The sequence below is a fragment of the Mastomys coucha genome, unplaced genomic scaffold (genome assembly GCF_008632895.1).
Source record: "Mastomys coucha isolate ucsf_1 unplaced genomic scaffold, UCSF_Mcou_1 pScaffold1, whole genome shotgun sequence".
In the NCBI taxonomy this organism is placed as follows: Eukaryota; Metazoa; Chordata; class Mammalia; order Rodentia; family Muridae; genus Mastomys; species Mastomys coucha.
The window spans coordinates 63,039,019-63,066,071 of NW_022196891.1; the positions used below are offsets into that span (position 1 = coordinate 63,039,019).

Here is a 27,053-nt window from a genome sequence, read left to right on the forward strand (position 1 = left end):
AAAAAAAAAAAAAAAAAAAAAAAAAAAAAAAAAAAAAAAAAAAAAACCAAACAAACAAAAAGAGAGAGAGCTGAGACTTTTGCCAAAAGTAGGTCCAGCCAGCCAACTACCCACCCTTTGGTTACTATGTAAAGAAAGAACCCTATCAGGGGTGGTAGGAAGGCAGACAAGAGACTACCGTAGTAGGACACACACGGTGACTGAGTGACCGAGGGACACGGGAACGGAGAACATAAAGAAGACAGGGCTAAGAAAATTGTGGGGAACAGGCTGGGGAAGGCACTGCGTTGTCCGTGGGGAACTTCCAAGGGATCCCTGGGACTCCCCTGAGGCAGACAGGTGAATTTAAGGGGGATTTCTGGGAGCTAGTTGGAACAGACAGGTGGTGGGTAAGGTCCAGCAAATGTGGCCAGACAGAAGGTCAGGGACTGTTCTGTCTCCCTACTCAGATGCAACATGGGATGGTGCCCGTGACTGAGCTTGGAAGTGTCCCTGAGCCCACATCAGTCACCGAGTTGTTGTCAAGCCCGGCTCACTGCATTCATACCCAGAAGCTGACCCAGTCAAGCAGCCCAGAACACAATTCCCCTTTCTTACTCTCACAGAGGCAGGCAGTCTCTCCTCAGTCACCATTGGGTGGGGAAGAGGCAGGGGGTGAGGTGGAGGGGGGAAGGAGCTGGTGGCTTTGCTTCTGCATACAGAGCTCAAAGGGGCAGCTCTGGTCCTGATTCCGTGTGAACCATCAGGGCCACCTACCGTGGACATGGCTTTCTCATTCTGGATCTCATTGGTGGTCTCTCCTGCAGCACTGTCAGCCCCTGGGCTGCAGCTGGACTCCAGAGGCGCCTCCTCCTTCTGCTTTGTATCCTGCTCTGCGATAGCGGGACCTTCTTCTTTTCCAGAAGAATTTTGGGGAGCCTTCTCACTGACCGCTGCCTCCTCGGGTGTATTTGCATCTGGGCTTTTCTGTCCGAGCCTGTCTTCCTTATCTACCACCTTCTCCTCAGAGGCTGTCCCTGCGGTGGTCTTCCCAGTGTCTGTATGCTCTCCCGGGGCTGTCTCTTCCTGTGGGCTCCCACACCCAGTCTCAGCCTCTGGGCTGCCGGTTTGCGATGGCTCCTGAACCTCTGGACGTCCCTGACTAGCTGTGTCTGGATTCTGTCCAGCCTTCTCTCCAGTATTCACCTCCTCTGGGGTCCCCACCAGCTCCTCTGGTTTCTCTGTGCTGTTGCACGTGTTCCTCCTCCGTGGCTTTTCTGCAAACCGTGGGGTTCCCTCCACCCCGTCTGCCATGGCCTCCTGGTTGAGTTGGGGGGACCCGGGGTCCTTGTTCTTGCTAGAAAACACGTCATCCCCATTCTCTTCCCTGGCACCATTTTCCTGAGACGGCTCCACAGCCCTGTAATCTCTAAAATCCCCACAGTCCGACTGAGACCTTCGGAATCGCCGCGAGGGAGGACGTCTTTTTATAGAGCCCCTAGTCCGCACCTGGAGGAAGATATGAAGGAATATTATCTTAAAAATTAGCATAAAAAAGAAAATGAGAAAAAAAAACAAAAAAAAAATTAAAAAAAGAGACTAAAAAAAAAAGAAAAAAAAATTAGCCGGCGGTAGTGGCGCATGCCTTTAATCTCAGCACTTGGGAGGCAGAGGCAAGAGGATTTCTGAGTTCGAGGCCAGCCTGGTCTACAGAGTGAGTTCTAGGACAGCCAGAGAAACCCTGTCTTGAAAAAACAAAAACAAGCAACAACAACAACAACAAAATTAAAAAGGTCCAGAAGAGGACTATGTATGCTGGAAAAAAAAAACCACTACAGGCTCGTTTAGTTTCCTAGGAGGGTGTAAAGTTCTTTGCTGTTCATTAAATATCAGAATCTAAAGAAGAAGTTCTCAAGCTGTGAGTCACAACCCCACAGGGATTGCATGTCAGGTATTTACCTTATGACTTCTAACAGTAGCAAATTTACTGTTACAAAGTAGGAACAAAATAATTTATAGAGAGTTACTTGAAGGAACTGTCTCAAAGGGTCGCAACCTTCGGAAGGTTGAGAACCTCATTGGAGGTTTGTAAAACTACTTGGTGAGCTTCAGATTCGGTCTCAGGTAGATGGAAATGCCTTCCTTGTGCTAGCACTGTGTGGAGGCAGTTCAGCCAGCAAAGCGTTTGCTGAGAAAGAGTGAGCCTGAGTGTTTGCGTCCTCAGCACCCATGTGAAAGACAAGGAAGGCAAGCTTTGAGAGAGTGCATCCCTGCAGCTGGCATTTTGAGACCCCAGATCCCTGCAGCTAGCAGGCTGGCAGGCTGGCCAAGGGTGAGCTCCAGGTTCTATGAGAATGGCTCCCAAACACTGTAGGTGATGACGTCTTTTTTACAGGAGTCGAAAGTTCGAACACAGCTAACGTTTCCTCGGCACACCACAGTACTAGGCAGCGAGCTGTACCTTACCTTATTGTAAGAGGGCAGGTGAGTTCCTTCCGGAGGCTGGTCAAAGCTCACGGGCACCTCTTCTGCCTCACCTGGGTGGGATCGGATACCAGGGCTACTGGGTGTGGAAGGGGGACTGTGAAATGGCGATACCATGGCCTTGAGCCCAGGACTTTTGGGTGAAGCCCCAGGCAGAAGAGCTGCTGGGTCAAAGGCTAAATTGGCCTGTCAAAAAAAAAGGGGGGGGGAGACGATGAGGATTTCTGCTGTGTTTGTTCACTGGCTTCGCAGCTGGGTGAGGGCAGCCAACTGGAAGCTTTGTTTGCATCTCCCCAGCCAATGATCCACTGTTACTTACACTATGGCTGTTCCAGAAGCAGGGTCTGTCCGTACCCGCTACCTGCCTCACGGTAGGCTACCTTCTTGGATGCTCAGGTCACGATGAAGTGGCTTCAGTATACACACTCCCAACAAGAGCGCAACAGCCCTGGCCTGGCATAGTGGTGTATGCCTTTAACCCCAGCGCTCAGAAGGCAGAGGCAGGCAGACTTCCATGAGTTTGAGGTCAGTCTGGGAGATCTGTAGCTGGGGCTCCAGAGTAAAACCCTAACTGATGATGATGATTATGATGACAGAGGAGGAGGAGGAGGAGGAAGAAGAGGAGGAGGAAGAGGAGGAATAGGAGGAAGAGCAAGAGGAGGAATAGGAGGAAGAGCAAGAGGAGGAATAGGAGGAAGAGCAAGAGGAGGAGGAGGAGGAAGAGGAAGAAGAGGAGGAGGAGGAGGAAGAGGAAGAAGAGGTGGTGGAGGAGGAGGAATAGGAGGAAGAGCAAGAGGAGGAATAGGAGGAAGAGCAAGAGGAGGAGGAGGAAGAGGAAGAAGAGGAGGAGGAGGAAGAGCAAGAGGAGGAGGAGGAGGAGGAGGAAGAGGAGAAGGAGGAGGAGGAGGAAGAGGAGGAGGAGGAAGAGGAGGAAGAGGAGGAGGAGGAGGAGGAGGAGTGGAATAGCGCCAACGAGTAGTCACAGTGGTTCAACGAGTAATTGTTGGCATCACCTTCAACTACCAGGTTCCTTGTTTGCTTGTTTGTTTCTCAGGACAGGGTTTCTCTGTGTGGCCCCTGTCTATCTTGGAACTTGATCTGTAGACTGGGCTGGTCTCCAACTCACAGAGATCTGCCTGCTTCTGCCTTCCAAGTGCTGGGCTCCAAAGCGTGCGCCACCATCGCCCAGCACCTCTCAGGCTCTTGCAGTATTTGGCACCCATGTCATCCTCCCATTGGCCAGTAGCATTTGCTGCTCATCTGTATCTACTATGTACAGCTATTGCCTCTGCGGCGACTCTACACAGTCAGTGCTGGTCTCCTGACACATTAGGAAGGTGGCTTAAATCGCCTGAGGCTCATGGCAGGTCCGCTTGTCCCTCGAGCCTTTAAAGGAGAGTTCTGCCTTTGGAGACAGCACAGTGGTGGGCACGGCATTCTTCAGGGTGTCTGCCCTCCAGTCACCACAATAGAGGTGAAACCAGATGAACATGGATATAAAGGGAGCCCAAAGACCAAAGGGAGACTTATCTGAATGTAACTAAAGCCTAAGAAACCTACAGATTTGGCGGGGGAACAGATGGGAGGCCCCCAATCAACCTTACAGATGGTAGAGCAGGTCATGGAGGAATTATGTAGAACTTTGAATCGAGCTGGGCTGTCTGCACTGGCGCTACATCACCAGGCCACAGAGTTTTAGCGCCATCTAGGGGCACCCCTCTTGCTCCTGCTCTCTGTAGTTCCAAACCCAAAGAGTTGAATCTTCCCAAGTCTAACAGGGTGGGTCAGATGTAGGACCGCCCAGAGAGGCAGATGGAGCAGCAGAAAGTCCCACACACCCTACCCCAAATACAGGCTCTTTCTCTCAATAGCTGCCGTATGATCTTTAGCAAATCTCAATGCCCCTTCTGAATCTCAGGGCTCCTGTTGGCCCCAACTTTTAGCCTGACCTCCGCAGTCTTGTACAGCTGATTTCTGGTTACTCTCTCGGGCATTGCTTGACTAATACCCCACACTCACAGTGTCTCCCCCAGTACTCCCCTCAGGCCAGACTGAGGACCCTGAGAATCCCCAAAGGCTATGAGCACCCCCAGACCACAAGGCATTATGCGTGTGTGTGTTTAGGAAGGTAGTCCCTGTTGAATGTGGTCTTAAGAACAAACGCACAAAACAGACAGGGCTGGATCGTGGGAAGAATTAAATACAGAAAACGCACAAGCCGAGAAACAGCACTGTTAAGTCCAGGCTGTGGTTTGTGTTTGTGTTTGTGTTTTTGTTTTTAAGTAGCTTAGGGTGACAGGGAGGAAGGGACGGGACCACGCAGGTCACGCGAGCGTGTATGAGACAGGATACATCCTGGACTTACCTGAAGCTTCTCGATCAGAGGTGAGCTCTTCACCTTGATTTTAGGCAGGTGGCTGGTGCTGGATGGTGATTTCTACAGAGCAAACAGACCGGAACAACCGAGTGAGCCAGAGGGAAGAGGGGGGAAGGAGGAGGGAGGGCGGGCTACCAAGTGTCACCTCTCTGGTGCCCTACCACTTACCTCAGGCCTGGATGAGACAGGCCTCCTGTCCCCACCCTCCCACCTCACCACAAGCTGAGAAGTCAGGGCAGACATTCCCAGCACAGGAAACCTCCCATCCCAGGAAGAATGACTTCATTGTCTTTAGGAGGAAAAGCTGAGTCTGTGGGGGTCAAGGCCTTCGCCTCATGGCCTTCTGCAAGCCAGCTCAACAATTGAAGGGGGATTTCACAGGCCAAAGGCAAAAACTCTCTCGTCACAAACAAAACAATAAATCATAGGCTGGGAGTGAAATCAGACAGAGGTATTATTAACCCCCCCCCACTGGATTAATATGTTGGAGAATTCCACCACCACCGTGGTTCATGTGCCAGAATTGCCCCCAAACACAGAATATTCATTTAAAGAGGCAGATGCGCGAGTTAAGCATCTACCGGTCTCACCGTGCATTGTGTTAGTTATATGACGATGAAGGTGGTTCAGTCTCTTCCCATAACTAACGGTCAGAGGCTACTATCTCTACGATGTATACTACTCTTGCTGATTACTTTTGTGATCAGTGTACGCCGTGAATCATTCTTGCTTCCAGATTGCATATTTATAAAAAAAAAAAGATTGGCTCCTGGCTTTATTCTAAATTCCTGTTACTATGCAAGAATGACAGCAGCCAAGTGATGATTAAGAGATGGTGAAGAAGCAGAAGATGCCTTTCATGTTGATAGACAAGGCCAAGCACAGGAAGGGTCTTCTCTAATTGTTTGGGCCCCTCCGACCCACCCTCCCATCTCCGTATATCAGTGAACTGTAAGAAGAGAGATACTGCTGATCTCTGGGTAATGTTTGGAGACAGCTGGCTATATTATGGTTGGAGAAGAAGACAGACTGACTCGACTGGTCCTCCGTGACCTTCTCAGCTGCCAGTGTCAGGGGAGAGCATGCTGCAGTGAGACAAGGCGATGACTGGAACTCAGAGACCTGCTTCCTTCTGATTCCAACTTCGGTGGCCAGGTGGCTGCCTGTCCTACCAAGATGTGGTGGCGAAGGCAAAGGATGCTGAGGGCGTCCCTTCAAGCTCTGGGTTGCCTTGGCCACTGTGAATCTCCATCGGCAGACACATCACTGTGGCAGTCAGTCATGGAGCCTTTTGTTTCTAGTGAGTGCCAAGATCCTCCAGTTCCAACTGGAAGGTTCTTAGTTTCCGGGCTTCGCAAAGGGAATCAGGTTTTGGAAGTTACAGTTTCATAAACTACAGCAAAAACTTTGCTACCAGAGCTCACTTTAGGTAATATTGTCAACTCTTCAAACTGTTTTTGAAGACAGTGGAAATCCAACCAACAGTACCTCTTAACTTCAGTGCTAGAGACCCAGCAGGCGGACTAGTGGGACTGCAGACCCCTTACTGCCCTAACTAAAAAGCAGAATGAATCCCATACAACCGCAAATGCAGTTCACAGTATGGACAGCAGATGGCAGCATTGAGTTTATAATTTAATCACAGGCGCCTGGCCAGTGGTGGGGCTAAGTCAGTGGATAAACCAGCTTGTCATGTATATGTGTATGGCTATAACACCCCAATAATGTATTATGACATCTATAAGTTGCTGACATGATGGTTTCAGATGGAGTGGTATTCACATACTTCCAACATCCTGTCGTCTGGTTCTCCCAGGAAGGGTAACTTGTCACTTTGCCTGTAGTCAGTAGGTGAAATTCTGGAGGCTGACCCCACACCCAGAAGGTATAGGAGTCCCAGCCATCCTACCCATCCCTGTGTGTGAGCAACGTGCTGAGGGGCGTCGGTGCTCCTGTAGGCTGCATGTACTACAGAGGCTTGTAGTACCTCCAGTCAGCCCTGCCAGGTGAACTGTGCCCTCTCTCTCTCTGGCAGAGGTCTCATTCTGACATCCTGACCTGGAGCTTGCTATATAGACCACTCCAGTCTTGAATTAGCAATCCTCTGATGTGCTGGGATCACTGTTGTGTTCTGTGATGCCCTACTCTGTAAATTTCAAGGCAGAAAAGTAAGTCATTGACCCTAGGGGCAATGTTTTGTCATGAACACGAAGCATCTCACTCTAGACAGGATTTTCAATCTATAACTATTCTACCCATTGGCCATTACTCATCTTTACCTTTCTAGGAAAGCTCTAACTTTATATCCTTACAAAGTCCTTGAAATGAAGCCATATAATCCAGTCACTACAAAACGGACCCCCACGTCATCTGTTTTCACTCCCATGAGCAAAGCTACTGCATCCAGTTCCTCACCCTCTCTCTCTCTGCTGATGTTCTCGTGCCCTTTTTACAAATAAGGAATTAGTGTGGAGCAATGAGTCCTCTTGGGGCAAGCCTAGATGATCAGGGGACAGCTCAGGTGGCCACGGCCACAGCCCACTGTACCGCAGCAGAGGTGCCAAGCTCAGCAGGGAAGAGCTACAAGGAGAAGTTGACCCTCTGTAAAGAGAAGTTGCTGGTTGCAGCCTTGGCTGAGAACCCCAAGAAGCGACAGCATCATGATGCCAGCCCTTGAGGGGACCCAACAAAACACAGAGTTTCTTAAACTCAGCTCTTGAGATTTCTCACAAAATTTCTTCCTTTGTTCCGTGGAAGGGAAGTTATTCCCAGAGCAGGTGGACCCAGGACTCTGTACCTACTTGACTGAGGGTAGCTATGAGTTCTCGGCCCTTGAAATGTTTCAGAATTTATTTTAACTGAAAAAAAAAAAAAAACCCTTACGTGTACAGGTGCTTTGCGTACATGTAATTCTGTGCACCATGGGCATTTTGGTGCCCACAGAGGTTAAAGGAAGATATCAGACTCCCTGGCATGGGAGTAACAGATAATTGTGAACCATCATGTGGGTATTGGGAATTGAATCCAGCTCCTCTGAAAGAGCAGCCAGTGAGTGCTCTTAACCACTGAGCCATATTCTAAGCACCAGGTTAATTGCTCTTTAGTTACATTTGTTATTATTTATTTGTTTATTTAGTGTGTGTGTGTGTGTGTGTGTGTGTGTGTGTGTGTGTGTGTGTGTGTGTTATACATGGGTCACTGCATGTCTGTAGAAGTCAGAGAACAACTTTTAAGAGTAGGGTTCTTTCCTTTTACCATGTGGTTACGAAAGACAGAATTCAGATTCAGGTCATCGGACCTGGTGGCGAGAAAGTGTCTTCCCCCGCTGAGCCATCTTGCCGGCCCTGGTTTCTCTGCTCTTTGATGCACTTCTGCTTGTAAGCCTTGGGGCTGACAAAAGGCTCGGAAGAACCACTCATCTACATCAACCATTTCACTTTGTAGGGGACAAATGTTCTAAGCTCACAGGGGTATTCGGTGTCTTTTATCAGGATGCTGGTCCCGCAAAGAAGGGAAGGGAAAACGAGGTGGGGGGGTGAGGTGGGACTTGAGAGCTGAGCTGTTTGGCTTGCTTGCTCTGTTTTGGACTTGGCCTCTCCAGCCTGAAGACAACAGGCAAACTGGTTTCTGGCAGGACCATGACCGTGACCACAGCGAAGGTTCATGGGCTGCTGGGTTGGGGCCCGCAGCAGCTACTCTAACAGCTACAATTAGATAAACAAGGCTGGGCAGCTTGAAGGCTGGGACTCTATTACTGGCTATGATCTATAACACCAGAGCCTTCATTATGTTGGCAGCACTGGCTATTTATAGAAGAGGAAGGAGGCTTTCTGTGTGCTCTGGTTTTCTTCCAGTGATCCAGAACAATGGCCTGCCTTTTTCGAAGGATATGGAGAGGTCACAAACTTCTCCAGCACTGTGGCTCTGCCTCTGAGGACACGGCTTTCTCTCTCCTCTCTCTCCGAGGACCCTTCTACACCTCTTCTACTTGGGGACTGAAAAATGGCTCTGGTCCTTGACTGATCCTTAAGGAGGTTTAAGGGAAAGCTAGCCTCCGCTGTAAGAGATGCAGGAAGTATTAAGAGAGACTCGTTCTTGTACCCGAAGGTGAGGCGACCCTTGTGGAGATGTAGAGACCTAAAACTGTGATGCTTGTAGCCCTTTCGGGCAAGTAGGATGAAAACCCACGGGGGACAGCTGTGCACCCAGGGCACCACTTACCTCCTCACCGTTCTGGCCCAGCTCTACCTTGGGGGGGAACAGGGGGAGGGAGCAGGGCGGTTTCCTTCTTGTTGGCTTACTGGCTGGTGTCTAGAGGGAGAGTGACAGACAGACGACACAGAGAGAAAAAGAGAGGCAGTGAATCAGGCAAGAAGGAGGAAGAGGAAGGCTCGGAAACCGGTGTTAGGAATGGGTAGGTTAGGGATGTCTAGAGGAGGAGAGAATGGCGGTGGGCGCAACCCGTGATTCCCCTCTCCGGTTCTGTTCAGCAATACAGTTCTCTTGTACTTGAATCCGCCTCCCCTCCCCCACCCCAATCTGAGCCAAGCTTGCAAGATGCCATCCACATTTTGCCTTTCTGGCTGAGAGGCAGAACTAGACTTTTAGATCCTTAGATCGATACCATCTCCTTTGTCCTTTAGAGCAGCACTCCTCTCTAGAGATCATGGGTCACTTTTAAAACACAAGTGCAAAAATCACGTACCTAAAAGAGCAAGGCAGCCAGGCAGCCATGGGGTCCGTGGGGCAGAGGCAGACCCCTCCCCCACCTCGGGAACTCTCGCTTCCTTTTACCTTCCTGGCTGCTATTTGACAGAGGCTCTCCTGTAGCCTCGGCTGAGCCTCGAAGTCCTCATGGAACTGGGGGTGACCTTGAGCTAACTCTCTCTCTCTCCTCTCTCTTTTTTTTGTTTTGTTTTGTTTTTTTGTTTTGTTTTTTGTTTTTTGTTGGTTTTTTGTTTTGTTTTGGTTTGGTTTTTTTGAGATAGGGTTCTCTGTGTAGCCCTGGCTATCCTGGAACTCACTCTGTAGATCAGGCCTTCAGTCAGAGATCCTCCTGCCTCTGCCTCCTAAGTGCTGGGATTAAAGCTGTGTATCACCCATACCTGGCTGACCTTGAACTCTTGGTTCTTCTTCCTCTAACACTACTGTGCGCCTGCTCCCTTCAGCTCATTTCTAACGGAAGTCACCCACTTACATGAAACAATCCAGCACAACTGTCCAAAAGCATAACACCTTTCTTTTATTAAACATTTTCTTCTTCCGCAGGATGCTTCTGGAATCTCCTAGTCCTGGGTCCCTTCCCTGCCCCCAGCATTCCTGGTTTCTTTATGGAATGCACTTCCTTCCAAATTCTCAGTTCTGTATCTGTGGGGTCTTGCCTATCTCCTGCTTCCTAGGTTAAAAGCAGGAGCTGGGTATGCGGGGACTTCTTTACTGTGAACCAATCTAGGCTGGGCGAAGGGGAACACTGCCCATCTGAGTCAGTGGAAGATCAAGATGAAAGGGAATCCGCACTGTCCGGCTGTCACCCCTCCTCACCACCGTGGGAGCCTCGCCCCAGGAGGGAAAAACTCTGCCCAAGCTCCGTCCTGGGGTAGCAAATTCTCCACATTCAGAGGGACCCCGTCCGGCTTCTCTTCCTAATTTGGTAATTGCCAAGGCTCCTCCAGCCCTCTTCTCCTCAGGGACCTAGAGGCTTCTCCTTCCTCCAGTCCCCTTCCCTCCTGGAAGAGGATGCACCAAGCATTCAGACTCACCTCCCTGGCCACAGCCGCTTGCTCCCGAAAGCGCCCAGCCAGCTGGGCCACAGAAGGCTGCGCTGAGCTGTCAACATTGGAGCTGGTCTCTGAGGGTCTTTCCTAGCAAACAGAGGAGACATAAACGGCAATCAGCAAGGTCACGTGGGGTGCCACGAAAGGCACCTGTTTTGTGGTCCCGGTCCTGTCAGGAAGTCTACGATGAGATTTTTTTAGCAGTATTTTGCAACTAGCTCCCATATTCAAGGTTAAAAAACAACAACTACTAGGCCAAAGAGATGACTCAGTGGTTAAGAGCACTGACTGCTCTTCCGAAGGTCTGAGTTCAAATCCCAGCAACCACACGGGGGCTCACAACCATCTATGAGATCTGATGCCTGTTTTTGGTGTGTCTGAAGACAGCTATAATAAATACATAAATCCTAAAAAACAACAACAACCACTACTATTTCTACTACTACCACTACACACATGAACTATTCAGTCATCCACATTTAGTATTGGGCTTCTGTGTGTGCCCCTGGAGACAAATAAAACATGGCCTTGTCCCAGACCGGAGCTGAGGGACTGGAGATAGTCAGGGTAAGGGCTTTCCCTCTGCAAAGAGCCCCCATCCCAGACATGGGAAGCATCAACAGCAGTTTGCAAGTCCTCTTCCCCTGCTTAATGACTCTGGAAAATGGGGGTCTAAGGGGGATATAAATGCCATCGGAGCCAGGGTCTTTGTAGGAAATAGAGAGAGAATTTGCTCTTCTAGAATTTTGCCATCCACATGTATGCAATTTTGTTTTCCCTACTTAACTGACTGCCTCGGGCAGTAGTGACCATTTATTACGTTAGTGAATGACCAAGAGGCGTAGCAGATGGGGTGAGGAGGGGGCTGCTGGGACTCCACCAGAGACTCGCTCTGCCTCTCATTGATGCAGAGGTCTCAGCCTTGGCAGGGTGATGCCGGTGTCTCTCCTTAGGCTGGTCCGAGTCTGGTGACAGACTGTATTAGAACGACAGGGCAGGGGCAAGGAGCAGGGTTGTGGTCATTATGCTTGGCTGGGGTCCAGCCTCCAGTTCTGATCAATAAACTTATTGATGCTCCAGGCCAAGACACTGAAGGACGTAGTCTATCCCAATGTGCCACTTGTCATTGTGACACAGAGCACCCTCTGATCACCCTGGAAATGTTACTTCATGTCTGCTACATACACATGGTCTACATAATAACCTGGTTTTGAATCTCTGTCTCTGTCTCTGTCTGTCTCTCTCTCTCTCTTTGACCCTCTCTCTGATGCAGGATCTTGTTCTATAAAGTAAATTGACCTTGAACTTATGACCCCCACACACCTTTTCTTCCACAAGGGTTAGGGTTTTAGGTATGTACCACCATACCCAGCTCCTTCTGTTTTTTGTTTTTTGTTTGTTTGTTTTTACATTTAAAATATGTGAGTTGTGGGGGGGGGTAGGGGCAGAGAACAACTTGCAGACCTGTAGGCTGGACCCATAGGCAGACATAATAACAACAGTCCTTCTCCACTCCCCTCTCCCCAATCCCCGTCCCTGCTGCCATTTGGTCTGAGTTCAGTCAGTGGCCTAATGAGAGACATATCAGCACTGCCCACTGCTGAAGCACTGAGAGAGGTGGAGCGAGCTCTAGTTGAGTCTCAGCAGCCCCCTTCTCATCCTGTTCACTACTTGCAGGAGTCAGGTCTTTCCTTTCACCAGCGGATCCCAGCAATTGAACTCTGGCCATCAGCCTTGGTAGAATCCCCTTTGTCTGCCGAGCCATCTTGCTGGCCCCTTCTCTTGGCCTTATGTATTCAGTCCTGGAGCTATTAGGCTTCAACTTTTTTTTTTTTTTTGCCACTATGATTGTGATTTTATTTTTAAAAACAGAGAGAGAACTCTCCCTCTGTCCTGGGAGGGACTGCTGTCCTTGGGCAGCAGTTTAAGAAAGTCCGTCTCTGCCTCTGTATGGGTCTCATGGCTTCTGAGATGGATCACGCCCTGCTCCAGCAGTAAGCATGAATCTCTGTACCACATGCCCCCTGTGCACAGACATACCCATGACCCTCCTTCTGGTACTAAAAGTGTCTCCAAGTTTCTTGATTTGGCCCTGCCACCTCCTGGCAACCAAATGGAACCAGCAGAGCTGGTTGGAAAGGAAGTGTGTGCAGAGTCAGGAAAGACTGGGAGGCTGCTCAGAGGCCAAAGTCAGGTTCCTCCTTCCTGAGGGCTAAGTCACTCAAGTTCATCCCCACTCCAGTCTAAACAGCGAGGTTGATTTCAAGGAGGATTCCAAATGATTCACCTCTATTCAAGATGCCAGCCATCTCCCAAGTTGCTGGGAAGGCCCCGGAAGCCTGACACTCCATCCCAAGAGGCTGCTGCATGGGCTCAGGACTGGCCCCCTGTCTGACTGTCCCCACTGGCTGCTTGAAGAGTGGTCAGAGACCCACATCTCTGTGCTGGAGCATCAGAAAGGCTGGAGGGACAGAGTGTGGTGCATGGGGCTAACCTTGGCAAAGATGAGGAGCAATCGTTTTATCCCTCTGTCTAGCTTCCTGCCACATGCCAGCACAGCCTCTGTCCACCACTATTTATTGCCCTGGCCCTGCTGACACTGCACTCTACCCCAGCTTCCCGGGCGCCGATGGCTGGTGGTGCAGGGAGAGACATTCCAGTTAAAAATAGAGCTATAGAGGGATCCAAAACACCGGAACTTCCCTGTCTGGAGGCTGTGCTTGGCCAGGGGCTCCGCAGCAGGGGAACATAGGGTTTCTGGAAGCACTTAGGACTTACAAGTCAGGTGAGAAAAGGAAAGATTCTAATACAGAGTCTGTTTTCTTAAGGCCCCCTAGGTAGTGAGTTTTCTTTAGCTGGCAAGGGTTCTCACCCCGCACCTGTCTCCTGAAGACCCCCCCTCTCCTAAACGTCAGAATACTGAAAGATGATTGCTTACTGAACACAGGACACACTGAAGCCCGGAGACACACATCATTTAGCCAATGACACATAGAAGAAACGAAATAGAATTAAGCATGGGATATTTGACCCAGATACCCAGCAAAGGTTAAACAATATATCCCGTGAAGGTGCTTGAAGAACTGTCAAGGGCTATTATGTAAATATCAAAATCGTGATTAGCCATTGAGTTGCAGAGGTGCTCTGGGACAAGCCTGGTCCTCAGGCTGGCTGCTCAGCCCATGTGAGACTCTGCCTCCATCTCTGCATTGCGAGTCCAGCCACAAAGCTCCTTCCGAGGGTGCAACAGCTTACAAAGCCCATTCCGGGCTGGAGCTGCCACACTTTCATTGTCTCCTGTTCTGTATCCCTGCACCAGGAGATTTTATGCAAACCAAGATCTCAAATCCACTGTGAAGCTGAGGCTAATCTTAAACTTTTTGCTTCCTCTCCCCAAGTGCTGAGATTACTTACACACACACACACACACACACACACACACACACACACACACACCAAGATGCCCAGTTTCACCTGACACTGGGGATTGAACCCCGGGCTTTGTGTATGCTAGGCGAGCACTCTTAACAACCGAGCAACATTTGTAGCCCACATATTCTTGGTTATAAGAAAGACTTCAGCTCTTTCTGAGCTGATAGCGCTCCTGCAAACATGGTGAACGTTCCTAAGACCCGCCGGACATTCTGCAAGAAATGTGGGAAGCACCCATGCCACAAGGTGACACAGTACAACAAGGGCAAGGATTCTTTGTGTGCCCAGGGAAAGTGGCGTTATGACAGGAAACAGAGTGGCTATGATGAGCAGACTAAGCTGATTCCCCCCCACCCCCCAAAGGCTACAACTACAAAGAAGACTGTGCTGAGACTGGAGTGTGCTGAGCCCAATGGCAGATCTAAGAGGATGCTGGCTATTAAGAGATGCAAGCAGTTTGAATTGGGAAGCGACAAGAGAAAGGACCAAGTGATCCAGTTCTAAGCCGATTTTCCAATGAAGGCAATAAAATCTTGACCTTTTTTAAAAAAAGAAGAAAGAAAGAAAAAGAAAAAAGACCTGGGCGTTGGTGGCACACGCCTTTAATCCCAGCACTTGGGAGGCAGAGGCAGGTGGATTTCTGAGTTTGAGGCCAGCCTGGTCTACAGAGTGAGTTCCAGGACAGCCAGGGCTACACAGAGAAACCCTGTCTCAAAAAACCAAAAAAACAAAAGAAAGAAAGAAAGAAGACTTCAGCATCCCTGTCTCCTTTTAGGCATTCCCAAGATGCTCAGCATCCCTGGATAAATATTTTTCCTTTTTCCTTCTGGTTCCTAAAGTACTTAGCACTGGGCCTGAAATGTAGAACATGCTCCTCAGAGCATGTGTCCTTTGTTCCTCTCTCATCCAGGCCTATGAGCTAGCATAGGACCTGGGTACCTGTTGCTACAGTCACAGACACCCTAAATGATCCTTGTGGACCATACTTGGTAGCAACCCCAAACTCCACAACATCTTTCTGGGCCCAAATCTTGCTTGATATACCCTTCCTGCCACCGTGTTACTTAGCCTGGCTCTGCCAACTACCTTTGAGACCACACTTGTAAGAAAGTCTGACACACCGGGCAGCGGTGACGCACACCTTGAATCCCAGCACTCAGGAAGCAGAGGCAAACGGATCTCTAAGTTCAGGGCCAGCCTGGTCTACAGAGTGAGTTCCAGGACAGCCAGGGCTACACAAGGAAACCCTGTCTCGAAAAACTTTTTTTAAAAAAGGTCTGATTCGGCTGGGCCTGAGAAAAATCACCTGTGGTGGTTTTTTTTTTCCACAACTGGGGGATTTTTCTGAGAACTGAGGAGCCTATGTCTAGACTGTGTGGAACTTCCGGGACACCGTTGCCACGCTGAGTAAATAATTTGGAGGCTGCTGACCATAGTGGAACCTTTGTGTATGGGCCAGAGGAAGGGCCTGCTACCTCCCTGGCTCTTCCTTGCTTCTCCACCCTCCCACTTGTTCCAAACTCCAAGTGCCTAAGAGTCTCTGGGCCACAGTTTAGGGCAACAAAAGGCATGATGGGAAGCCTGTGGAGGGAGCTGACTGAGGGTGAAGGACCTTTTGCTCTCAGCCAATGAGAAGGTTCCTTGCTCTTTAGAACACCGATCCAGAGCTTCCTAGGCAGTAAAAGTTGCTTGCTTCTTTGGTCCTCCAGAAAGGAAAAGGATCTTAAGACGGTGCTGTCTCCCAGGAAGAACAGCCAGCCGTTACAAAGCTGCTTCACCATTGCTTGGGAAGGATCAGTATGGAGTCTTGGGGCGTTCGTTCTTTGTTTCTCACTCTTCAGTTTATCCCACAGTTTCCCTTATTGCCATCCTCGGATGATGGAGAGGCTACTGGACCGGACTAGGCGGGTCCACTTATCCTGCTGCCTCTGGGAGAAGCTCTGTCCTCAGAGCTGTGGGTGACACACTGTGTGTGATTCTTCCCTCTTCTAGAGGAGAACATTGGAATGAAGCTGCAGAGTAACTTTTTGTTACGTGAGTAAGTGCTGAGAGCCACCTGGGTTCTGGGGCGCCAGTTTTTCCCATACCCCAGTTTCCACTAGCCCTACCCCTTCACTGGAGGGTGTGTCTCAGGCTCTGAGTGTAACACTGAATCAAGTAGTGCGGTTGCCTCTTCCAGAATTTTCCCGCGAAAGAAAGCAACAACAAAGATACATATAGATCAACAACAAAGTGACTTGTTAAGGAACTCGACAGAGGCAAAGCAGGTCGCCTTTCCTATGAGGGTGTGGAAAGGCGGCTCTGAGGAGGGAGTATCAGTTAAATCTCAGGCAGGCAGGGGAGGTGTCCTGCACAGAAGCACAAACAGGAACCGGATGAGGGACAGCAGAGAGAAGTGAGCAGGGATACTCCGGGCGCCAGAGTCAGGTGGGGAGGTAAGGGATAGGTCAGAGTTAGTCTGGGGCCAGCCCCACATGGATACACTGTAACAAGCTGTTGCGAGTCCTTCGAGTGAGTGGTTACTCCTAAAGAAGCTACGTGTGGAAGACGGGAGAGGATGGGAAAGAGACTGAAGGCAGGTGCTGGCAGGGCATGGTCCAGAGAGGAGGTGACAGCAAAGTGAACCAGACATGTAGCCAGGAGATGGGGCGAAAGGGGAGTGACTGATGGAGCATGTACAGATGTGAGCGACAAAGTGGGATGAATAAACAAACGCCTGGACTTTTGTTACGGACAATGTGACACCTGAGGTATTTTCTCCTGGGTTAAAGAAGGCTGGCTGTGGAAGGAAGAGTAGATGGGCCAGATGGGGAGGGAATAGTACTTTTTTGGTCACAAAAGTTTGAAATATCTCATAATCAACCTAGTTGAGATGCAGGAGAGAGGGAGAGAAAGAGGGAATATACACCTGAGTTTAGAGATAAAAGAAGGAAACTAAGCCAGGAGTACCCTGGTAGAGGTGGCAGTTGAAGTCACAAGCCTGGATCAAATCAGAGGAAACTCAGAACAGGGAAGGGCAGAGATCAAAGGCTGGGTACTGCTGGCCTCTTCTGCCAAGAGCTAAGCCTTTATCCACAAAGGTGGATCGCCACAGGGGAGTCATCAAGTGCAGATTGCTGACTGGATAGGCTAGTGAACGGGGCGGGGGGGGGGGGCAAGAATCCCCAAATGTTCCACATAGACAGTGTGGTGTTCCTCACGGCTGCTGGTGGACGATTCATCCATTCTTTCTTGAGCATCACCAGAGACTGTCAAATGCATTGTGGGAACCAGTGATGCCCTTAAACTGTGAACACCTGCTCTAGGAGAACACTAGGTGGAGGTGAACATCACTTGATAGAAGAAAAGAAACAGGCACATGGCAACACATACTTATTTCACACAAGATCAAGAAAGTTCCAGCAGGGTGGTAGTGGCCCACGCCTTTAATCCCAGCACTTGGGAGGCAGAGGCAGGCAGATTTGTGAGTTCAAGGACAGCCTGGTCTACAGAGTGAGTTCCAGGACAGCCAGGGCTACACAGAGAAACCCTGTCTTGAAAAACAAACAAACAAACAAACAAACACAAGGAAAGTTCCAACCTACTCACTTGTAGGGTTTGAGGGCCTGAAAATGGAAGTTGGCCTTTGCATCTCCCTCCCAGGGAAAACCCACATAAAATACCCCACCGATCATCAGAGCCGCAGGCACAGGTGAGGGGTGGGCCTCTGAGCTTTCCATTTCATTTGGGACTTGGTATTGCTGTGGGGTGACTGTGGGTCACAGTCCTGGGTGCCTAAGGGCAGGAGCCCTGGGGAGGCCTCCAAGAGGGGCCATCAGGTATAATGGTAGGAACATAAGCAGGGTTAGAGTTTGGGTGGATGCCCATGTAACACTGGTGGGTAACAGGGAATTAGGGTGGCCATGGCAGCGCTTGGGTTTAGCAATGTAACCTGGGAGATACATTGTCTGGAAAAACAAAATCAAAACCAACTGTGAGTTGTGGCACAGCATAGGGAAAGAAAGTATTTAGGCTTACAGAGACACAGGGACAATAGATGAGAGCAATGCATTGAGGGTCAGATGCTAGCTTCCGGATGCTCCTCATGTGTGGAGGGTAGGGGCTTCCGATCCATCTTGAATGTCTGTAAGGCCCATGTGTTGGAGGTTTGTCTTCCAGTCTACTACTGAGAGCAGGTGAAACCTTTGAGAAGTTGGGTCTAGAGTTCGGGCATTAGGTCGCTGGGGACATGTCCTAGCAGGAAATATTAAGACGATGACCTGCAACCTCTCTTCTCTCTCTGCAGCCTAGCTGGCATGAGATGATCAAGTCTCCTCTGCCGTACACTCTCCCTAGGATGTAGTGTGTGTGCTACCAGAGGCCCGAAGTGGCAAGGCTGATTGGCCATGGAACCTCGGAGGTCACACACCAGAGTAAACCTTTCCTACTTTAAAATGCCTGGGTGTTTGTAATACAGCAATGGATAGTAGACCAACAGGACCTTATTGAACATCCGCTTCCCATTTTGTAAGTGAGGCTAGTAATATCCAGCAGTGTTTGCTTCAACACACTATGCAGCTCGTGTCCAGGTGTCTGGTGGCCGCACCACCTTTCTTCATGGATGGTAGGAAACTAAGACCCACATAGCCCCACTTGACTGGGAGTGAGCCCTGTGTTGCAGGAAGGGCACATTGACAGTTTTACCATGCTCTGTGTGGGGAGCAGGTCAGGCTTCAGACTGAGTTCAAATGCTGGCTCTGCATTTCCCATTCTGTGGCCCCAGATGTTAACTCTAGGGAGAAGTAAAGTCCTGAGCCAGTGGAGCCTTGCAGGAGTGGATGAGCCGGCCCCATCAGGGATCAAGGCTTCTGACTTATAGTTGGCAGAGCCTTTCCCATTTGGGTCAGGCTCAGATTGGGCAAAGCCTTCTTCTGGCCCAATATGAGTGCTTATGAGAGAGTGACCAGTGTGTGCAAAAAATTACAACTGCAGCTTCCCCATCATGGCAGGTATTAGCCGGAGACTGGCCCCACCCCCCCACACACAAACACATCCTTACTCCCTAACGCCTGCGCTGTACATTTTAAACATGCCAAGGTTCTGGGTGGCAGGGGCAGTTGGTACCATTCTAGCAGAGTCTGCATGGACCAACTGTCCCCAGCTTTTCCGGGTACACATGTCTGTCTTTTCTTCTCTCTCTCCATGCCCCTAGTCAGGTCAACTTCCAGCCACATCGGATATAATGGTTTTTAAACTTTATGTCTCAGGTTCCCAATCAGTAAAATGGGAACAAATATGGCAGTACTATGTTAGAGAGCCACCGACAGGATTTAATGAGTTATGCATGTAAAATGTTTAGAATAGGACTTGGCATGATTGATAGGGTTTAATAATTGCTCCCTACTGATGAATGTAGGTTATAATGCTAACAGCTTGCCTGTTTGGGCTGAGGCATGTCCATAGTTATGCCTAATCTTCTCTTCTGCTCTCTCTGGGGTACAGAAGGCCTAGCTGGCTAAGACGCTATACTCCTCTATTAGCAGTGCGGCATCCCGTGCCAACAAGGTGGGTACACAGAAGATACTTTTTCTCCATCCTTGAACTCATTTACCATCCCCAGAAAAATTTCACAGGAACCACAAACACCTCTCCAAGCCCCCCAGCTATGTGTGAATCTCTAAGTCAAATCAAAGCACTTGGGTCAAAACTCCAGGTTCATGTCCACTAGCCATGAACGGAGGAGTCGGATGTGACACAGCTACACCGTTTCATTGTGCTCCCCCACCCGCTTTGAGACAGGATCTCACTCTGTGGCACAGGCTGGTACCAAACTCACAGCCACACCTGCCACAGCCTCCCAAGTGCTGGGACTATAGGCTTGAGCCGACACGCCAGTTCTAATTGTCCATTCATTAAAAAATTCATTTGTTTACTAATTGTGTGTGCATGTGTGCACACTCACACACAAGTGCCAGTGTGCATGCTGGCGATCAGCATCACTTCTCCCCTCCCACTAAGTGGGTCCCAGGGATTAAACTCAGGTTGTCCAACTTGGAAGCCTTTGCTCACCGGGTCATCTTGCCAACACCAATTGTCCACTTTAAATATGTGAATTGTATAGTATGTCAATCATATCTCAATCAAATTATTACTTTAAAAAAATGGCAAACCCTTAACCCAGCCTAGAGGGACTATTGAATCGAGATAGAGAAGTTAATGGGGAGGAAAACTGACTTTGTGTCTACTGTGTTGACTTTTCCTCCCTGCTTTCTGTATCCCCCATGGACAGGCTCTTCCTGTTCCCAGCATGCCTTGTGGCTGCCAATATATCTGAAGAGTCTCTTTCTGTCAGCTTCTAGGGGAAGGAGCAGATGAGATGGTTATAAATTAGGTACCAAACCCTAAAGGTTTTCAAGGACAGAGGGAGTTTGCTCCAAGCAGTAGCAGAGGGCTCCGGTACTCAGTCACTGAGCATTGAGAAGTTGGACACAGGTTGTGTGCCCAACAACGGCGTTAAGTTAAATGTGGATATATTAAACAATGGGCTAAAGGGGAAAATCATGGTGTTGGAGCTCAAAGAGTTTCTGGTCTACCTGCGGGCCTGGTTGTGATAAGAAGGTCCAGCCACTGTGCTGTGTTCAGCACTGTACACCAGAAGCTTGGAGGAAATGGAACAGGAACAACCTGAGGAAGGAGGTGATGAGCACGTCACAGAGTCACAGCCAGTGCTTATGGTGAGTTTCCTGGGTGACAGGCTCATTCCTCTGGTGCCCTCTCATCCTATGGGACGTGTTAACTGAAGCTGTGGTATGGAACATGGGCTACAGAACACAGTTCACTCCTTAGGCTCGTGTGGGCTGACTTGTTAAAGGAACCGCTGTTGAATCTCAAGGTTGACACTGTAACAATGGGTATTTCTTTCTTTCTGTCTTGAAGATGTCTGTTTTATTGTTTAAATTATGCGTGTGCATGTGTGTCTGTATGGGGATAGGCGCGTTGGAGTGCATATACCTACAGAGGCCACGACTGGAGCTATAGGCAGTTTTGAGTCACCAAGCTTGGGTCCTCAGCAAGAACTGTATGCACTCTGTTTGTTTGTTTATTTGTTTGTTTGTTTTCCAAGATGAGGTTTCCCTGTGTAGCTCTGGCTGTCCCTTAACTGGTCCTGTTGACCAGTCTGTCCTTGAACTCAGAGATCCACCTGCCTCTGCCTCCAAGTGCTAGGATTAAAGGTGTGCCCCACCATGCCTCACAGCTGTCTGGGCTCTTAATCTATGAGCCATCTCTCCAGCCACAATACTGGACATTCTGCTCCATCTTGGGGACATTGGGCAACTGAGGGAATGTGCTGTGACTCTTTGAATGTGGTCCCACTAAAAAGACACAAGCTGCCACTGTCTGCATCCTCTTTTCATCCACCACCCTGGTTTTGATCATTTCCGTTATTTTATACGCATTCCTTCCTCTTGATCCAGGAGCTCCCAGAGGCCCGCTGTCAAGTGAACTGGGGGAGCATAGTCTTGGGCTTCCTCTTTCTAGATAACCCCGACCAAGTCACATGAGCTACTGCAGCCTCAGCCTCTGCGTCTAAGACATCCGAATCGCCCCTGCCTTGCCTTGTGCCCTAGATGGCCACGAGGCTTCGAGGATGCGGAGAGTGAGTGAGCAGGTTGGATGAGAAGTGCACATCTGGGTGGGATGAACACTGCACACCTATGGAAGCAAGTGTTAGTACAATGAACAGGTCAGTTGTCATCAGAGGCAGAATGGTGCTCCCCTGGCCCCACCAAACATATCCACATCCTAGTCCCTGGAACCTGTCAATTTGTTAGGTCACGAGGTAAGTGACAGACGAGGCAGCTGGTGGAAATAAAGTTGTCTATCAGCCGATCTTAAAATAGGGTTGTGTTCTGTATGGTCTGGGTGGACTCTAAGTAACCACAAGATCTTTAAAGTAGAGAAGATAGCTGATTGAAAGGCAGAGCCAGGGCTGGAGCCTAGAAAGACTCTACCCAGCTGGGGCATTGGCACACACCTTTAGTTCCAGTGTTTAGGAAGCAGAGGCAGGTGGATCTTTGTGAGTTCAAGGCCAGCCTGATCTATAAAGTGAATTCCAGGACATCCAGGACTGTTACACAGAGAAACCCTATCTTGAACATCCCTCTCTCCCAAACAACAACAACAACACAAACAAAAAACTGGGTGTGGATGCACATCTGTGAAGTTAGCTCTTGGGAGATGGAGGCAGATCAGAAGTTTAGGGTCATCCTCAGCTACATCAGAAGTTTAAAGTTAGCCTGGCCTACATGAGACCTTGTCTCAAAGAGAGGAGTGAAAGGGGTTGAGGAGAGAATAGATGGACCAATGGAAAGAAGGGGGAGCAAGTGAATGGCTAGCCTGTGAGTGACACACCATGAGCACAGTGGGATGGGCTAGCCTGGGACAGCCTGGGGTTGTCATCACCTGTGCAGAAGGGTCAGGGACAATGGTGTCGTGATGGCAGGAGGGTTTGGCTAGGGACATCCCAACTGGTGCCTGGAGGAACGAGGGCATGTGGAGGATGCAGTGTAGAGTCAAGAGGCTTTTGGGTAGACAAGGTGTCGTTGACAAAGAGGACAGACCCAGGGAGAGGCAGGACCAAGGAAACGAAGTTAGAGAAAGTGCCACAGGGAGAGTGTTCCTAAAGGCTGAAATGGAGCGCACAGTCCCGGCAGCCCCAGCGTGGGACTGAGGGGGTCAGGAACCCGGAGCTGAAGCCTGGCTTGTATGACAAGCTAACGGCAGAGCCTGCACACAGGTGCGAGTGAAGGATCTCAGACCACATTCAGCTAAGGATAGTTATCAGCGCAGTGTGACACAAAATTAAAACACAAGGGTTTTTTTGGGGGGTGGTGGTGGTTTGGTTTTGCTTTTAAGCTCACTTGCACAATTCTTTGACTGTGAACTTTGTCAATGGCAACATCTTGTCCCAATGTCAAAAGGTCAGGTGCACCTGATTCCTAGACAATTCATTCCCCCTTCCTCAACAAGTAAATATCCATTCTGTCTCTTTCTAGAGTTTGTTCACAACCTCCCAGCCCAGTGCTGTGCTCACACTGGTAATTCTACAAATGTACTTGACCTTCTGGAGAGTCCCTCCCACTGTGAGCCTGGAGTTCTCTGGGCAGCCACCTTGAGGGACCCACAGGAACCCTTCTCTAGGGACCACAGTGGTGACAAGCACATGTATATCTAAGGCCTGTGACATTTGTCCTGCTTGCTGCGGCAGAAGGCAGAGACTACCTTCTAAGATTAGAACAGATTTCCCAAGGACCAGGCTTGCCTGCCAGCCAGCTGCTGCCTCTCCTGTTACAGCAGCCTCCTCCTGGCTCCCTGTGGGCAGGACCGGGCACAGCCAGGAATGGGGGATTTTATCAGGGGTTCTCCGGATGCCCCATGCTTGGGGTGCCCGGAGAAGTGAGTGGCACTGAGTCCCAGAGTCCCTAAATGTTGAGATCCTCACAAAGAGTGATGCGGGGAGGAGAAAGTCCCTCAAAATATCTTCGGTCTGAGCTGTGGACCTAGTTCCCAGGCAGAAGAACCCATTGGTAATTCCAGTAGCCCCAGAGTCCTGAGCACCTTCCAAATACCACCCCATCTATGGACACAGCTTCGTAGGACTTATGCAACACAACAGAGCCTATCAACAGAAGGAGGGATATTGGCTTCTCATAGCTAGAGAAATTGAGGCAGAGGGCTATTAACAGGGGATACTCCCTAATTGGTAGGGACAGCAATGTTCTCCGGTGTCACCCTGGGGAATGTGCACAGAACTCTGGGTCCCATAGATGAGTACTTTCACAGTTCCAGTAAGGAACAGACAGGACAAGAGCTGGTCTGAAAATGCCAGATCTGCCAGACCCAGGGCACAGCTGAGGGCTTGTCTGGAAGCCAGGGGGCCTGGGTTGATACTGTCAGAGGCCAGGATCTGGCAGGCACATGCGCATTATATTCCTCATAGGAAACCCAGATGCAAGAAGGGCCTTCCTAGTAATGAACCCAGAAAGAAACCGACCCCAACTCAAGAAGTAATGCTCGTGAGATCTAAGACAAAGAATCCAGCCTCCTGAAGCTACACTGCCCTTAGCATCTGAACCTCTCTCCACTGCCCTCGGGAACTCCCTCACTGGAGGCTAGCCAACCTGCTCCATACACAGGTCCTTTGCCATGGGACCCGCAAGATGATTATTTTTATTCCTTGCCTCCCTCTCTCCTCTCTTCCCCTCCCTCTCTCCCTGCCTTCATTTCTTCCTTTTAAATCATCAGTGGATCAGTAGGCAACGAAGGCAATGCTTCGTGCCCTCGCCCTGGAACACACCCACACCTCCTAATTGTCTCAGTGGTATACAAGATGGACACAGATGAGCCTTGCCCAGGGGTTTTCACCTTTAGTGCCTGTTCGCCTAGTTCTCACACAGAGGACCTGGAGTTGAAAGGACCCCTGGATCCTCTCAGAAAGCAGAGAGGAGTAGAAATGGGGTAGGGGTAGTCATTGTCACCTGGGTCAGGATTGTGCTGGCAGTGAGGTTGGATGGGCCCACGCTGGCCTGCCTGTAGTCGGCAGAGGTGGCAAGATCTGTTCAGGGGGGTGGAACAGTCAGAAAGGCATGGTCTGTCTTGGTGTTAGTGACCTTAGAATTTCATTTTCCTTCTCTGTAAAATGAAGATGTATCTATGGCATTGTCTAAGATACTATGAGTATTAATGTACATGGGAGAATTAAGAAAAACATTACTGAAAGGCCCAACCCCAGTTTAATGTTCCTGTTTTGGACTGCTTTTAGTTACGATGACCCCCAAACTGTTCAGAATTTGCTCGGTAACTCCTGAATTAGGGATAGACTTCTTTCTGTGAGTTTATGGTCATGGGTATTTTAAAACTGAGAGTTAAGACAATACCTCGATAGAGTTTCAAATAAACCTCACTTTTCTGGAGATCATAAAAATTCTTGAAAAAATGAAATGCAGTCAATTAACACAATAAAAGGTGTGCTTACAGGGAAATGAGCCACAGACCCTGTGCTATCTGAGCCGAGAGTCCAACTGCAGAAATGGGAAGCAAGTGGAGGTTAAAAAGCCAGCCCAGCACAGTAAGAGGATAGTGGATCGGAGGCTGAAACCAGGTAGGTGGGGGAGGGCGGGAGTTAAAGGCTGGAAAACGGCGCAATCTAGAAGTCAGGGAATGGGGCAGTGAGGTAGCTCAGTGAGTACAGACACGTGCCATGGAAAAACCTAACGACTTGAATTTGACCTCAGAATCCACAAGAAAAAGCAGCTTGTGTGAGTGTGGACCGAAGGCTCAGTGGTTAAGAGTGCTTGCTGCTCTTCCAAGGGGGCTGAGTTCTGTTCCCAGGACCCATACTGAGTGATTTACAACTGTCCGTGACCCACGGCATCCACCACCCTCTCCTGGTCTCTGTAGGTACCTGCACAGATGAGGCATTCACACACCGACACACATACCTATACCTAATCTATACCTAGACACATACATATAGATAAAGTTTTTGAAAAAAATGTTTTTTTAAAAACCAGAAAAACATTTAATATGGCTCTGTGAATCTGTAATCTCAGCACACCTATAATGATACGGGAGGTGGACATTGCTGGGGAGTTTGCAGGTCAGCTAGCTTAGGGCATTCAGCATAGGAGAAATAAGAGACTATCTCAACAAGGTGGGAAGAGCGGTCAAGACTCTCCAGAAGGGGAAGGCAGGGAGAGAATGAGGAGGAGACAGGCCCGAGGCGGTTACGGACGGTGCTGTGGAGCAAAAACCTGACGCCAGTCTTACTTTTACATGACTGTAGACCGATGACTTCACATCTGGAATGTCCAGGACTTTGTCTATAAAGGAGAGACTCTTCCCACCACAGGCTTGTATAACAATCAAATGAGGGCTCTGGAGAGATGGCTCAGAGACTGAGTGCAAACTGCTCTTGCAGAGAACCTGGCATTCAGATCCCAGCACCCACATGGGTGGCTCCCCGCCTCCTGTAACTCTAGTTCCAAGGAATTCGACGCCCTCTTCTGGACCCTGAGGATACTGCATGCACATGGTGCACAGACAAACAGGCACAACACTCACGCACATAGAAAAATAAATAAATCACTTTAAAAAGGAAATTGAATGAGGGTGTTTGTGCAGAGTATCTGTCGGCCTGAGTATTCTATAAGTGCAAAAATGTTTGGAAGCTATTCTGAAAAGGCGAGAGCTGCAGAGGATTTTTAAGGGGAAACTCTTGACATGGATCCCACCACCCAAAGAGAGACTGCAAACACCAAGACAGGAGAGCAGACCTCACAGTGCTGCAGACATCCTTCCAGAGAGAGCATTGGGTGTCCAGGGAAGGGTGGGGACCCTCCTGAGACTACCAGAAAGAACCTTGTAATGTTGGGCATGTTTGGAGCAGGGGCATAGAGAGTTCAGGGACATTCCATATCTAGACACCACAGCAAATGGGAAAGTATAGAGGAGATCTGGGAAACGGAGACTTCCGTTTAAGGAGCACATGGAGGAGGGCTGACAGAGGAAGGAAAGGAAGACAGCGGCTAAAACACGGAATTATTCCACACTGGTATCTGCTGCGGGATCTGGTCAGAAAGGGGGCTTGAGCTGAGGGAGCTGCACCACAGGACTCAGCAGGGCCTGAGGGAGCTGTGTGCAGTACAGGACTCAGCAGAGCCTGAGGGGAGCTGCACCACAGGACTCAGCAGGGCCTGAGGGGAGCTGCACACAGGACTCAGCAGGGCCTGAGAGGAGCTGCACCACAGGACTCAGCAGGGCCTGAGAGGAGCTGCACACAGGACTCAGCAGGGCCTGAGGGAGCTGTGTGCAGTACAGGACTCAGCAGGGCCTGAGGGAGCTATGTGCAGTACAGGACTCAGCAGGGCCTGAGGGAGCTGCACCAGAGGACTCAGCAGGGCCTGAGGGAGCTGTGTGCAGTACAGGACTCAGCAGGGCCTGAGAGGAGCTGCACACAGGACTCAGCA

At 49.7% G+C, this 27,053-nt stretch overlaps 2 protein-coding genes across 5 annotated transcripts in view; one reads left to right on the forward strand and one right to left on the reverse strand.

The window, feature by feature from the left end:
* The window catches only part of Rcsd1 (RCSD domain containing 1), a 62,293-nt gene that overhangs the window by 5,535 nt on the left and 29,705 nt on the right, over positions 1–27,053 (reverse strand). For 2 of the 4 annotated variants that reach the window (XM_031388113.1, XM_031388103.1), the window contains exons 2-6: positions 10,600–10,701; positions 9,062–9,151; positions 4,829–4,900; positions 2,446–2,649; positions 757–1,488 (exon numbers count right to left, since the gene is read on the reverse strand). In XM_031388113.1, the coding sequence (XP_031243973.1) occupies positions 757–1,488; positions 2,446–2,649; positions 4,829–4,900; positions 9,062–9,151; positions 10,600–10,701 (1,200 nt within the window). The remainder of the gene's footprint in view (positions 1–756; positions 1,489–2,445; positions 2,650–4,828; positions 4,901–9,061; positions 9,152–10,599; positions 10,702–27,053) is intronic. The other 2 variants (XM_031388132.1, XM_031388124.1) reach the window with 1 other exon arrangement.
* LOC116102890 (60S ribosomal protein L36a-like) lies at positions 14,202–14,550 on the forward strand. Its single transcript, XM_031388143.1, has one exon. It carries the CDS (start codon positions 14,227–14,229, stop codon positions 14,548–14,550), a length of 324 nt encoding a protein of 107 aa, XP_031244003.1. The 5' UTR covers positions 14,202–14,226.